This window comes from Drepanopeziza brunnea, assembly GCF_022702325.1.
Source record: "Drepanopeziza brunnea f. sp. 'multigermtubi' strain 214-2 chromosome Unknown ctg8, whole genome shotgun sequence".
In the NCBI taxonomy this organism is placed as follows: Eukaryota; Fungi; Ascomycota; class Leotiomycetes; order Helotiales; family Drepanopezizaceae; genus Drepanopeziza; species Drepanopeziza brunnea.
The window spans coordinates 795,125-809,926 of NW_027094071.1; the positions used below are offsets into that span (position 1 = coordinate 795,125).

Below are 14,802 nucleotides of genomic sequence, written 5' to 3' on the forward strand. Positions count from 1 at the left end.
TAACTATAGTCATACGTATAATCAGAGCACGTCAAGTATGGAACAAATCATGAATCTCGGATCATGGAATATGTAATTTTCTTTATTGTTGTCGTGACACAAGTTCCCTCCCGATCCGCACAAAGAACTGAAGAGGATTAGGCGGCGCGGAGAGGAAAGGCGGGGAAAACGCAGAAGTGAATGGTACAAAGTTGTAGATAGATCCTTCCAGAGACTCTTCCTCACACACGGGTTGATGGTGGCGGCTGGCGCCAAACATATACAAGAACGCAACCACGGGGAATCTTGCCGATGGTCAAGCCCAGGCGTGGTAGCAGCGGGTAGGCCTGCAGAGAAAAAGAGCTGACGCCTACAAGCATTGCATGTAGTAGTCGTTGAGCTTGGTGCAGGTGCCGGACGCGCAGTTGGTTGGGCCGGAGTAGCCTTCGCCTCCGCATTGGGCGTAGAGGCCAGCGGTGCCACCGGTGCTGCCACCGCCGGTACTGCCACCGCCAGTGCTGCCACCGCCGGTACTGCCACCGCCAGTGCTGCCACCGCCGGTGCTGCCACCGCCGGTGCTGCCACCGCCGGTACTGCCACCGCCGGTGCTGCCACCGCCGGTGCTACCGGTGCTACCGGTGCTACCGGACGTACCCTTGGCCTTCTTGCCCTTTTTGCAGGACTTGCCCTGGCCTTTGGGAGTGGACGTGCCCTGGCCTCCGGGAGTGGACGTGCCCTGGCCTCCGGGAGTGTACGTGCCCTGGCCCCCGGGAGTGGACTTCTCCCCTTCGCCACCGGGGGCAGGGGTGGCAACGGAGGCGGGGCGGGTCTTCGTGACCATGGTCTTTGGAGCAGTCTCCTTCTTCTCGGGTTCGGTCTCCTTCTTCTCGGGGTCGGTCTCCGGGGGGGTCACGGGGGTCACGGGCTCTGGGGTGGTTGGGGGAGAAGTAGGGGGCGTTGAGCCACTTCCTCCGTAGACAGGCGGGCCGGGAATGGGGTAGGTCGACTCGGCGAGGCTGAACAGGATACCAGGGTCGGTGGAAGTGTAGAGAGCAGTTCCGAGGACTCCAGGTGGATTATCAGATCCGCCTCCCGTGACCTCGAGGTTGACGCACTGCGGGTAGGACTGGGCACCACCCTCACCGCCGGCGCCGTGCAGCGCGATCAACTCGTGGCGGATGACATAGTTGCCCGCTGCGATGCCAGCCGGGATGGTCACGCTTGCGGTCAAGCCGTTGGCCATCATGGCATCGGTAGCCCAGACGCCCCCTTCCAGACCGGCCTCGGCGATCTTGAAGAACTCCAGGGTGGTCTTGTCGACCGTGGTGCACGAGCCACCACAGTTGGCCATGTACCAGAGCACGGGGCCCTTGTGCGATTCAGGCCAGGTATTCCAGCGCATGGAGACCTCCCCACCAGCCGCGACGGGAATGGAAAGGGCGGCGTTCTTGGCCTCTTTGTGGCAGATGATGTCCGGCGACGCGTAATCATTGGAACCCACGTAACCGGAATCTACGGCCGTTTCGGACCAGGCAGGGCTATCCTTTGGGGGGTTCATGTAAGGGTAGGTGGTCATGATGTATCCCTCGTGACTGCCGATGTCATGTGAGTGAGTGGAGGGACGCGAGAGAAGGAAGAGGAAGAGAGAGAAAGACAGCGAGAGAGGGAGGGAGAGAGAGAGAGAGCGAGAGAGAGCGAGCAAGCTTACGCGACACCATCAGCAGTAATCTCTTCGACGTAACCGTGAGCGGAGACGGTAGCGACAGAGGCCGCAAGGGCCACCAGGCCCGATCTAGTCATGGAAGGCATTTGGAGAGAAAGTCGTTGCTTGGTTTGGCGTGCTTTGGCTTGGAAGAGACGGGAAGCGTCCGTGTGCAAGGGTGAAGTGAAGGAGTGACTGAGTTGCTGATTCCAGACCGGCTAAGAGAGGGTAGACAATCGTTCCAGGACGACGTGGGAAGAGAATGGAAAGTTGGTAAAGGAGAGTGATCAGAAGAACTGGAGTGGATGGGGGTGGAGAGGAAAGAGTGAGTGAGGGGGGGACATGAAGCTTACATATATATAGATAGATAGATATATATATATAAAGCTCAACAGGAGTCCACAACAGATGGACTAATAATCTTCACCCGTTTCGAGGGGCTGACATTGAATCCGGAATCGGCTCGGCATGCGTAAGCGAGCGTTACTCAGATTGATTGCCCCGGGAAAAGAGCGGGGCGTTTAAGCATTTCGACGATAGATGAGTGGTGAAGTCTGAGACCAAGGTTGGACTTTGGCTAAATCGGCACACCAGAATCCACGCTGGCTACTTAACTCGACACGCGGATCAACCGCCGAGGGTTGAGTCCCCATGTCAGGATATTTCGCAGTCTCTCCCCTGAGGCCCGAATCCCGAAATCTCTCCAGATATCCTTTCAATCTGGGCTAAGCAGTCTGTGTGTGTAGATTGCGGTGGGCCGACTTGACCTTGGCCATACTGCTTTATCCAGGACCGGTACTAACGGAGTAGTGGCTGGCTGGGTTGGCCCAGATGACCGATATACTAGAACAATGAATGAATGAATGAATGAATAGATGGATGAATGGTTCGAGTGGTTAATACGAGCCCCCAAGAGTCTGGGTTCCGGGGCAGGGAGGGGTGAAACATCCAAAGCGATAGTGCTGACTGGTAGTTGTCCGCTGTATTAACGCTGCGCTTTCGCTACCAGATTTACCAGATTAAATCAGGCAGCCGAGGGATAGGCGCGTTGGTAGCCGACATTGCCGCTCCAAGGGGGTACGGTAGCAGATGGGTTGCGTGCGAAAAAGCCCAGCCCGAGAAGTACTTATTAATTACTTGTCAAATAGAGATGAAGTCGCAAGAGATTGGCGAGATTTCACACGTTGCTTGGCAGGGAGGGTGGTTGGGTGGCTGGACAAGCAAACGGGGGGTGGCGGTGGCGGTAGCGGTAGCGGTAGCGGGTGGGGTCACGTGTATAGTCTCGATCACGTGCACAGTCTCGATCTCGATCTCAAGATCGATAGACGGAGTACCGCCGCTGATGATTCAATAAGCCCAGCTGGGCGCTTGTCCTTGTTGGCAATTTCACAGTGGTGAAGGCGATCCTTTCGGAGGTTGGGTTGGTTGTGGACGTCGATTGCCGCTCTCTCAAGCAGGTCGGCAAACAGACAAAAGCGACAACAGGTCAGTGTCGTATCGGACAAAAAGAATAGATCGACCATTCTGAGGATGAGACGGGCATCTACCCATCTTATTTATGTCTGTAGGTAGGTGGGGAGAAGAAGGCCGGCACCGGCAGGCATTTTGAGCAGGTTTGAGCACTCTCGAATTTCAACCTCCGAGCCAAAAGAGCCTTTCCCTATCAGAGTGATCGTCGCAGAGCTGAAGAGAATAGCCAGCTGACCCCATACACGGTTGCCATCAACAACCTGTGCTATGATTATGATTATTATTATGATTCTGATTCTGATTATGGTCATGATTATGATCGTGGTCGTGGTCGTGGTCAGCCTTCTGCAAGCATTAGCGAGCGAGAGAGCAAAGCCCGTGTCCATATCAATGTCATGTCAATATGATCAATCCATCCCCAACCTCTGATCACAACCCGTACTCCACGTGACACACGCGCAACCTCCCAATTTTTCTCTCTCTCTTGCCCTCGTCCCTCCGCCCGCCCGCCGCCGTCGCCACCACCTCCCCGGTGGACACGTTCAGTCAAATAAATAAGGGGAAATCGGTAATGGATCCCAACTCGCTCTTTTCCAACGTCGGTGCCTCCGCCACGGGCTCCATCATCTCCAAGCTGGCCTGCTACCCCCTCGACACCATCGCGGTCCAGTACCAGACGTCGACGCGCCGGCCCCTCCTCTCCATCCCGCTCAGGGCGTACTACCGCGGCATCGGCGTGACCATCTTGACCGTCACCCCGGCCACGGCCCTCTACCTGACTACCCGCGAGGCGGCCCAATCGGCCTTCTTGCCGCACCTGGGCGACGGGAGTCTGAACGACGCGCTGAGTGGCTGCGTGGCCGAGTTGGCCGGCAGCGTCCTGTTCACGCCGATGGAGGTCCTAAAGGCGCGCCTGCAGATCTCGCGGAGTGGACGGGAGGGGAGGCTGATGTACCAGTTGAGGGACATTGCAGCGAAGGAAGGCTGGAAGGGCTTTTACCGGTCAGTTTTTTTTTTTTTTTTGTTTTTTTTTAATGTCTCCTCTCATCTTCTCAATTTCTAACTTTCTATTCCTCATTTTTCTATTTTCTTATCCTTATCATGCATTCGGTTTGATTTTCATTTTCTTGCTTTATATCGGTGGTTTTGGGTCGAAGGGGTCACATGCCCTACCAGATAGTAGCCTAGCCGAGGGGGCGTGAGCGTGAGCAAAAGCGAAAACGAAACAAAAAAAACCCATGCTGAATTTCCAATAGGGGATACGTAATGGGCATCGCGAGTTACATCCCCTTCAACATCCTCTGGTGGACGACCTACGGCAAGATCAGGCGCGGCATGACGGACAGCGCTCCCTCGGTGCAGATCGCCTGCGGAGCGGCCTCGGCCGCCTTCTGCTCGGCCGCCTTCATCCACCCTCTCGAACTCGTCAAGACCCGGTACCAGGTCGCAACCAGCGACACGGTCGCAGCCGCCGGCGTCGTGACGGGGTCCCGGACTTCGGACCGGGAGGGCCTGCGCCAGGTGATGCGGAACGTGAGGGCCGAGAGCGGGCTCCGGGGCTTCTACTCCGGCTTCTTGCCGACCGTGTTGCGGAGCGTGCCGAGTTCGATCATCATGATGAGTGTTTTTGAGCATTTGAAGGCGAAGCGGACACCAACAAGCGTCGACGACCCTGCTTTATAGAAATGGTTGCGAATAGACCGAGAGAGAGAGAGGGGAGAGAGAGAGCTTGCATGCATCGATGGAGTTTTTGCGTTTAAAAACATGGGCTTCTTTCTTTCTTAGGTTCTGATAGAGAGAGACCCTACCTACCTAAGCTTTTTGTTTTTAGTTTTTAGTTTTTTTTCTCTCTCCGGGCCATGGGCGGGTATCTGTGGTCACGATCACGGCGTTGGCTTTTTTTCTTTTCTTTTTTTCTACGGAGTCTGCTCTCTACATACATCCGGACTCGGAACGTTGTACCATACTTGCATACTTGCATACTTGCATACTTGCATATTCGCACATTCGCATACTTCTCTTCTCTCGCCTTGGGCCCATCGTGAATGAAACCCGCGAGTCCACCTTGGCGATTGAAAAACCCACCCTCTTTTTTTTCTTCCTTTTTTTCCTTTTTTTTTTTTTTCTTCCAAACTTTCAAAATTTTCCAATCTTTCTCCCCTCCCTCTCTGTCTCTCTTCCGTTCCCTTCCCTTCCTGCGACGGACGGACGGCACCCCTCAACTCTTATCCTGATTTTTATCCTGATTCTTATCCTGATTCTGATTCTTATCCTTGTTAGAGATTAAAAATCAAAGAAAAGAAAAGAAAAGAAAAGAAAAGAAAAGAAAAGAAAAGAAATTAGTGAAATTAGAAATTAATGAAATTAGGAGAAAAAAAGAGGGAAAAAAAAAATTTATGGGAGAAAGATTAGAAGAAATATAAAGGATCAGAATTTGCAGTGGGAAAATGTTTTCAGGCGGGTTTGAGATGGTATGATAAATGGATGGATGGATGGATGGATGGATGGGGAGGTCTCTCTTTCGTGACTGAATGAATTGGATTGAATTGAACTGAACTGATATTGATATTGATATGTTTCCTATTTCCTTTCTTCTTTTCGGATCTTGGATTTAGGATTTGGGATTTGGGATTTGGGATTTGGGATTCGGGATGTGGGATTTGGGATCTAGATCACTGGTATTGACACTGACAGCGCCAGCCGAGAAAGCCGAGAGAGCCGAGAGAGCCGAGACAGCCGAGACAGCCGAGAGAGCCGAGACAGCCGAGAAAGTGCAGAAAGTGCAGAAAGTGCAGAAAGAAAGAATAACTGAATGAATAGAATGAATAAATGAGTTAATACTTGGAGCTCTGTCGTTATACTCTTTGATTCATACGCGTTGCCCTGGACGTTTCCCTCGTGTATTCATTCCGTCTACTTTGTGGCTATCCATCTATATTATATTTATATTTATGATATAATATGATATGATAAGCAACGCACCCGCCCCCCTCCCCCGGATCAGCTCTCTCAGATCGGCTCATCCCTCGGCTCAATCATCACCTCATTGACAGCAACATGCGCCGGTTGCACCAGCGCATAGACGATCGCATTCGCCACATCCTCCGCGTCCAGCACCCGCGCCCCACTCGGCTCCCCATACTTCTTCAGGGCGTCCGCATCCGTCGACATGCCCAACAGATCGGTGCTCACGTTCCCCGGCTGGATACTCGTGACGCGTAATCCCGTGCCGGCCGTCTCGACGCGCAGCGCTTGCAGCGTGGCTTCGACGAAGAACTTACTGGCGGAGTAGACGCCCAGACCGGGAAAGACCTTGCGGCCGGCGTCGGAGGAGATGGCGACGATGTGTCCGCTCCCCCGCGAGAGCATGCCTGGGACGGTGGACGAGAGGACGTGGAGGAGGCCTTTGCAGTTCACGTCGACGGTTTGCTCCCATTGCTCGGAGAGGCAGTTGGCCATCATGGTGAAGCTAGGGGGGCGGGGAGAACGCGGAGTCAGTATTGCCTGCTATTCAAAGGAAACAAGAGAGGAGCATGGCCAGGGGGAAAAAAAGGGGGGGGGGACCGGCAAGAATCGTGAAGGGCGAATTGTGAACAAGGCTAAAGACTCCCCCCCAGAGGTCCAGAAAGAGAAGAAGAGGCCTGGAACACTTACTACATGACACCCGCGCAGGAAACCATAATATCGACGGGGCCGAGGGCTTCCTCGGTAGTGCGGACGAGAGACTCGACTTGTTCTTTCTTGGTCACATCCGTCCGGAAGACGATGACTTTGCCGCTGTAGATGGACAGTTTGTTCTTGAGGGACTCGAGAGCGTCTGTTCGTCGGGCGGCGAGGGCGACGTGTGCGCCTTCTCTTGCTAGGGCTGTGGCTGTCGCTGCACCGATTCCAGATGAGGCACCGGTCACGACTGCGACGAGGCCACTTAGAGGGCCTCGCTTCATTTGGTTGCCGAGTCCGTTAGCGCCGTTGAGACGCAGTGGTGGTCGTGGTAGCCAGCCGCGAGCATACCAGTGACGAGCGTATGTTTCGAGCAACTTGACGTCGATCTGAGGGCGGTGTAGATCCTTGAGGACAGGCTTGGTGGCTTCGTCGTTGAGAATCGTTATGTCTTTCAAGAATTCAACGGTTGGCATGCCCCCTCGTAAAATTTCGGCAGTAAAGGCACCGGCTCCTCGTTTTGCGGATCCGCGTTTCTCGGTCCAGAGAGATACCCATTCGTCCCATTCGAGTTGCTTGGTCGGGTAGCCGAGCTTAGCGAGGTCGTCAAAGAGAGACCTGGTTTCGACGGGTTTGGCGTCGCCGAGGTGGAGGACGCGCTGCTGGGAGGTGATGTCGTTCGAGGAAGCGGTGATGGCTTTGCTGACGAAGTCGACTGGTGTCATCTCCGCACGCCAGCCTGCGATGTTCGGTGAGTAGCCTATGTGTAGCGACTCGACAATGATGGCAGTAAACAGATCGTACGTGTTTGTCGAGCCAGACGTACTGTGGCCACTGATTGTTCCCGCACGAAGAATTCGTACTGGCAGGCCCCGAGCACCAGCTTCGTGGACGAGCTTTTCTGCGACCCATTTTGTCTGTCCGTATCCGTCGACCAATTTGTCTGGAACATCATCCACCTCGATCAAGGAGCTCTCAGCCCACGCCTTGGTTGAGGGCGGCAAAACACCATTTGTGGAAATGTACTGCACTGTCGCTCCACTCTCACTCGCTAAGCGCAGGACCTCCCTCGTACCACCAACATTCGCATCCCGTAGCGCAGCGTAAGGGTAGACTAGGTTGACAGTAGCTCCAGCGTGAAAGATTATTTGGACGTTTCCAACAAGATCCTTGTATGCATCTGGACTTAGACCAAGCTTCTTGTGGGAAAGATTGCCAGGAAGAACCTCGATACGGTCCAGGATCGAGTCTTGCCAAAGTCCCAAGTCGAGCAAGTTCTTGCGGATTCTTGCCACTCCAGCTGGGCCATCCTCTTCTTCGGGGTTGTTGAAACGCACGAGACAGACAATTCGAGCTGACGTTGCTTCGAGGAGGTCCACCAGCAAGAAAGCCCCTAAGAAACCGGTGGCACCAGTCAGCAAGACGGTACGAGCTGAGGAAAGTGAGCACATTGCAGCTCCTGTGGGCTTTACATCCTCGCTAAGAGTTGCGTCTGCACGTAGAACGGCAGGCAAGTCAGCTTGGACCGCTGCCGTGCGACCGTCGCGAACTGAACGCACAACTTCCAAATGGCCTTCCAGAGTTGGGTTGACGACGAGGCGTCCGACCGGGACAGTAAACCCAAAGGCTCTTGTGAGCCTAGTCGCAAGGTCGGCAAGTGTGAGAGAGTGTCCTCCGAGGTCGAAAAAGGTGTGCTCTTTTGTCACGGAGTTGATTGGGACATTGAGAGATGTAGCCCAGATTTCCGCAATGGCCTCGATGCCGATGCTGGTATCGCGCTCAGTCTTGGTGTGATTGAATATGGTGGAGATGGAAACGCCAGGAGGAGGCAGCCTCTTGATGTCGGCTTTTCCGGAGACTCTGTTAGTTGGGAGTTCATCAAGCTCAACCCACAATGCTGGGATCATGTATTGTGCAAGAGATGCCGAAAGTGTCCTGCGAGCCACCAAGCTGTATCCAGCCTCGTCGATGATGGGGATTGCGCGGTCTCCAGCTTCTTCCTTGTCCCGAACTATGTATGCAACCAATTGCCGCTCCAAACCTTCGCCCATGGCGATAACAGCACACTGCTTGACTGCGAGCAGCTCAATAATGGCATTCTCGACCTTGCCAGGCACGACAGAATAGCCCCGGATTTTCATCATAGCCCCGACACGACCAGTAATTTCTAGCACCCCAGAAGGTAGCAGGCGAGCTGAATCACCGGTTCTGTACATACGTGATCCTGGAGTGTTGTCAAATGGGTTTGGTATGAAGGCCTCGGCTGTCGTTTCAGGAAGGTTGAGGTAACCTCTGGCAAGCAGACCACCCCCAACAAATAGCTCTCCACGGACACCCACATCGACCTTCTTCTTGTTCTCATCCAGGATGTAGATATGCTTATTCAAGGGTTCTCCCACCGGACAGTAAGAGCGCTCGTAATCGATGATCTCCCGGATATCCCCACAAGCGATTTCATGAGTCTCACTAGCACTGTAGCAATTGAGTAGACGTGTGTTTGGCAGTGCTTTGATAGCTCGACGAGCGAGATCGGTAGTGACAACCTCGCCATTGAACCACAGCGTTCTAAGGTCCGGAAGGTCCGACTGAATATCTGGATGTCTGGAAAGAACCGCTGCTAGAAGAGTGGGCGTTACGAGAGTTTCTGTGATCTTTCGGCGAGCGAGAAGATCAACAAGGGATACTGGGTCGTAGCTGGCCTCGTCTGGAACGCAAACTACGGTGGCTCCACGCAAGAGAGGGCGCAGCATCTCCCAGATGAAGAAGACGTTACAAGCCACGCGGTCTCCCGGAGCAAGATCACTCAAGCCGAACCTCAGGTTGTATGAGAGCACAGGTGCCATGTGTGGATTTGCAATGCCCTTCGGTCGTCCGGTCGTCCCACTGGAGTACGAGACGAAAGCAAGTCGCTCCAGATCATCATCAGCCGGAAGGGGTGGGAGTTTCTCCCCGTTGGGCTTGTAGGACCCCTTGACGATCTCATCGAGGATGATGAGGGGAACATCCGCGTTGATCTGGCTGGCCTGGGTGCCGTTCGTGATCACCACCCTCGGCTTGGCATCGTCAATAACATCGGCCAGCAAGTTGGGCGGGTAGGCAAGTTCGAGTACTAGGAATGCACCACCTGCCCGCAGGGCTGCGAGACAGGCAATCACATAGTCCGCGCTGCGTCCCAAGAGCACACCCACAAGGCTGTCACGACCAACACCGTGGTCTCGGAGCCGGTTTGCAAGATCTGTTACTTCGAGGTCCAGCTCGCTGTAGGTGTAAGACGAAGTCTCGTCTTCTAGAGCAACAGCAGCCGGCGTTTTTTGAATCTGTTGTGAAATCAAAGCGGACAAGTCTTTGGTGATATCGATCACTTGCACGCTCTCTGCTTTCTTGATTTCATAAGGCTCTTGAGCGTCAATCTGATGTGATGGCGAGCTCCCATTCCCTGGAATATAGTGTCAACACTCGCTCTCATAGCCTCTAGCTTTCCGTACTCACTATTTGAAGAATCATCGCCAGTGAGGCGGTTTTCAATCGACTGTAACGAGCCGGTCCCGGTCTCTGAAGGATGCATCTCTGGCTTTCGTTGTCCTGCTGCAGATCAGTAAAGAGCAATGAAGCGAGTATCTGCTTACTTGCCACTTGTGGTTGACAGGAAGACGAGTTTATTGTATCGGGAGACCAAGCCTTGAATCTTTTTTCTTTTCTTTTGTTTTCGATCTCGACGCTCCCCACTATCTATCGGAAGATCTTTTGTATTGCTTCACATGTGATCCTTCTGAGAATTGTGCAACTTTCAACTGAAGCCTTGATAAATAGACGGAAAAATTTGTTGGCTACTTGCTTCATATGACTTTGACCTGTCACAGATTCATACTATCTCGTGTGGCGTACGAAGGAAGAAGCATAAATAGATATCACGTGAGCGCCAGATCGCAGTACCAATAGCAGCTTGTCTCTGCTCCTCCCTTCGCTAGAAGCAAGCTCCGATACGTTCCGTAGAGAGCGGTCTTAGAAGCCACTTCGCAAGCCCCTTGAGCCCCTCGTAGGTTTGCACGACATTTTTAAAGAGAATCTCTATCCCTTACAGCTACGACGGCTTCTCCGTAAATGAAACAAATAGGTACTAATCTTCGACCCACTCAGCAACATATCTAGACCACCCTCGATAGCGCCCTGTGAAGCACATTTCCACCCGTCAAGAAACTCCACTAACTTGTCTCCAACCCCGTAAACGCATCCCGGGTATTTTCCCCAATTTTTACTTATGATATATGGAATAATTGAGCTTGGCTACATCTCGAGTCTTCTGATTAGCAAAGGCTTGTTTGGCTCGAGCTTCCAACTTCAAAATCAGTTGCAATGACCAGATGAGTCCAGGGCTCAGATGAGTCGGGCGGGAGGAGATGCTGGCGAGGTAGTTTCCACATGTATGTATACACACACATATATGTATTTCTCTGTATATATACATATCAAGTATATTTTTCTATATGCTTCATATATATTATGGCATACCCATCCAGTGGAAAAAAAAATAGGAGCATATTGCCATTCCCATTATCGGTGGGAACGCCCGAAAAAAAGGAAAAGCAAAGAAATTTGGCGCCGTGCTCCCTGCTGAATCAACAAAGCATATAAACAAATAGATAGTAGACGGTATAATTAGACGACGGGTATTTCAACACATCCCCAGCTCTGTCTCCTCTTCTCTTCTTCCCCTACTCCTCCACATCTGAACTGAAAAAGGTGCAATACATACACGCGTCGATCTGGCTATAAAGTTTCTGTATATAGTATAGCTCATAATTTCGTATCCTCATCTTCTCGCCCTTCGACGTCCGCCGAGTCTCATATTCGGTATGAATCTTGAGCCGCTGGCTAGCGTCGCGGCGAGACATCGTCGGTGCTCCCAATGCTAGGGGATGCGGGATCAACATGTATAGTTGGCAGCGGGCTCAAATAAGGCAGCTGCGTCGCACTCGTACTGCTCGGCCGATTCTCGCTCGCCAGGTGCCCAGCTGGGCTCTGCGGTTCCCCGTCACCGTCTACCGATATCGCTATGCTCGAGAGTCGGAAATCGGGGCACAGAGGGGAGACGGGCGACATAGGCGGGAGGGCAGAGTCGTTGCTGGGAATTTCGCCTCGTCCTCGGATGGGAGAAGGCGGGAGGGGAGAGTCGTTCCTGGGAAGTTCGCCTCGTCCTCGGATGGGAGATTGGTAGTCCGGCGGCGGTTCGTGAGGCGGATGCGAATTTTCGTCACGCAGTATGGCTGAGGACGTGTTTTCGTATCTAGGTGGGCTATTCGGCGGTACATTCTCTTGATTGATCATCTCGGGACTACTGCCCGCTCTCCCCTCAGGGCTTGTTGAGGGTCTCCTATTTGTCTGATGGCTCACATTGGAATTCCCTCTTGATCGTGTGATGATGCGCGGGGAGGGTATGCGCGGGGAGGGTAAGTCGGAGTTCTGCGTATCGATACTGAGGATTGAAGACGTGCTGCGTTCACGCCGGTGGTGATGACGCGAGGTAGTTGCAATACTAGCCGCGTCGCCCAGCAAGCCCTGGTGTTCGCTATCCACGCTGTTCGCCCGTATCCTCGTGCCATCGTGTCTCGCGACCCCAAGATCTCCGTATGCGACTGCAGCAACAGGTTTTTGCCTCTCCTTCTTGATCCGTTCATGCTCAGCCCGCAGCTCCTCGACCGTCTGTCCGGCACTGGCTCCATGGGCTGCTCTGGCGCTAGCAGCCATTGCTCTCAGTGCGACGTAATCGCCTCGTTCCCGGGCCTCTCTTCGTAATCGCCTGCGTTCCTCTCTCTCTTCGTTTTCGCGGCGACGAGCAAGCCGGACTTGGTACAGCGCCTCCATCTCCTCCTCTCTCCTCTCTTCTTCCTCCTCCGGTGCCTCTGGAAACTCAACCACCACATCTATCCCTCCTCTTTCTCCCTCCCTCCCCAGCACTCGTTCGTTCGTAAGCGCATTCGCGCGGTACGCAGGTAATGTCATCACCGATCTCACACTGGCAGCCCTGTCCACCACGGCCCCTGTCGCAGCGTGAACCGTCGCCGATGCCTGGTTTGAGCCGTTGCGGGATATGGGCTCTAGGGACTCGGTCGCGCCAGTGCTGTAGGGTCGAATCGAAGGGTTCCATCTCTGCCAGGCATTCTTGAGGAATGGCGTCGGTACGTATTTTGGATTCTTGTGCTTCAGCCGCATCTTGCGGAGGAGGATGAAGCCGATTGTGAGAGCGCATACGGCACCGAGGACTGCCATGACAGACTATTCCACATGTCAGTTTCTCTTTCAAGAGGCCCGGACCTCGAGGCAGGACCTACGATCAACACGGCAGTGTTGGTTTCGCCGATCCCAGGCCCAAGATCCAGCGTGTCTGTGGCAGTCGGGGGCAAAGAACTCGATGAGGAGGTCGGCGAAGCTGCAGGTGAGCTGGTGATTGAAAGCTGCAGACTGTTGGTTGGCTGAGTTCCAGGCGCTCCCCCCGACTGGCCCTGCTGGCGAGCCTCCAGCGAGCCCGATAGATGCATCCTCGCGCGGTTCCTAACGACGCTCGCAGTGGCGGTGGCTCTGTAAGGATGATTGAAGTGGGATTCGCGAAGAGATGCGATAGAACGGAATGCTCATGCCCGAGAGATGCGAAAAAGGTCGGTGGGGTTGTCGGGTTTGAGTTGGGTCGGGTTGGGATGCTTTCGGATGGATTGGCTGGCTGGAACTCTCTCTCCGGCAAACTGCGGGCGAGGATGGCGAGACTAGAATACACCCACGGTGCGAGTAAGTAAGACCGAGTAACAGGTAATTATAATTATTGGCGCTGAGGAGATGAGAGAGAGGAGGAGGAGGAGGAGGAGGAGGAGGAGGGAGGAGGAGGAGGAGGAGGAGAGGAGAGGAGAGAAGTCGACCACAAAGTCGTCAGCAACACCTCATTTGTGTCTGGGATAAGCAAATAGAGAAATGGATGTCAGCGTCGATGGTGAGCCAGTCAGCGATGGAATGGATTCTCGAAAATTAGGATGAGGGAATAAGCGACTGAGGGGGAGAGAGTTTCGAAGTTTGATGGTTGGGATTGACTTGGGTCTTTCTTTGCCTTGTCTTCTTCCAAGTTTCTAATAATAAATGTGGCTGGAGCTGCTCAGCAGTAGCTGGGCGGGCACGGCTTCCAATCAAACGGCCGATATGAGCGAGGTACGAGGATTGATTAGGTACAGGTATTATTATCCGGAACGCGAACGCGCCTTGTTATTGTTGACCTTGGATTGACGTTGTGTTGTGTTGTGTTGTGTTGTGTGGATGCTCTCGAACGTAGAGAGCCGTCGGTATTTGTACGATTTACCTCGTCTTGTATTTCTCGTACTATATTGTACTTTCGTAACCTGGCTTCGCGCTAAGTGCCTCCATCTTCTTGAACGTCTCTCTCTCTCTCTCTCTCTCTCTTCCCCTTGCCCCCGTGGAAGTCTTCAATTGCTCTATAGCCAAGGTTGCTCTCAATCGTCTGCTACGACCGGTACTTGCTTTCCTCTCTCCGGTCCCAAGAGGTACAATACCGTCCTACCCAAGAAGACAAGTTCGGATCCCGACAAGCTGGCCTGCCGTTGACAGATCTCAGCCCATCATGACTAGCCTGAGACCTGAGACAGCGCAAAGCTTGAGACTGCGCTAAGGTGCAATAAGTAAGTAGTCCAAGCTGAACAGGAAAATATCACCAAACTCTCTACGCAGAGTTCACCATGGGATATGTAGTATACTACGTATGTCTAAATCATCGCTATTGCATTGAGTTATCTGCTCGTGACTCTAAGGCCACGTTCACGCCTCCAACGTCCTTCCCACCGCGGTTTCAATTCTGTCCTCAACTGCGAACCGATTATTATCGGATGCCTGGCAACACTGCAAGGTCTCCGAAGGGTGCACGAAAAACCATCATCCATATCCATATCCCATCCCCAGATCCTGGACGAAAACCCATGCAAAGAAGATCAAATAAG

General features: G+C 53.4%; 4 protein-coding genes across 4 annotated transcripts; 1 reads left to right on the plus strand and 3 right to left on the minus strand.

Moving 5' to 3' along the window:
• Window positions 1-349: 349 nt before the first annotated feature.
• L3040_005169 (uncharacterized protein) lies at window positions 350-1,788 on the minus strand (the record flags this gene model as incomplete). The annotated part of the gene is made up of 2 exons (XM_007296972.2): window positions 350-1,571; window positions 1,688-1,788. The coding sequence occupies 2 exons, from the start codon at window positions 1,786-1,788 to the stop codon at window positions 350-352; spliced, it is 1,323 nt and encodes a 440-aa protein (XP_007297034.2).
• A 1,934-nt stretch (window positions 1,789-3,722) lies between these two features.
• Window positions 3,723-4,834, plus strand: L3040_005170 (uncharacterized protein; the record flags this gene model as incomplete). The annotated part of the gene is made up of 2 exons (XM_007296973.2): window positions 3,723-4,153; window positions 4,408-4,834. 2 exons carry the CDS (start codon window positions 3,723-3,725, stop codon window positions 4,832-4,834), a joined length of 858 nt encoding a protein of 285 aa, XP_007297035.2.
• Window positions 4,835-6,160: 1,326 nt separating this feature from the next.
• L3040_005171 (uncharacterized protein) lies at window positions 6,161-10,376 on the minus strand (the record flags this gene model as incomplete). Its single annotated transcript, XM_007296974.1, has 3 exons — window positions 6,161-6,620; window positions 6,806-10,247; window positions 10,301-10,376. 3 exons carry the CDS (start codon window positions 10,374-10,376, stop codon window positions 6,161-6,163), a joined length of 3,978 nt encoding a protein of 1,325 aa, XP_007297036.1.
• Window positions 10,377-11,683: 1,307 nt separating this feature from the next.
• Window positions 11,684-13,347, minus strand: L3040_005172 (uncharacterized protein; the record flags this gene model as incomplete). Its single annotated transcript, XM_007296975.1, has 2 exons — window positions 11,684-13,084; window positions 13,141-13,347. The coding sequence occupies 2 exons, from the start codon at window positions 13,345-13,347 to the stop codon at window positions 11,684-11,686; spliced, it is 1,608 nt and encodes a 535-aa protein (XP_007297037.1).
• Between the last annotated feature and the right edge of the window lie 1,455 nt (window positions 13,348-14,802).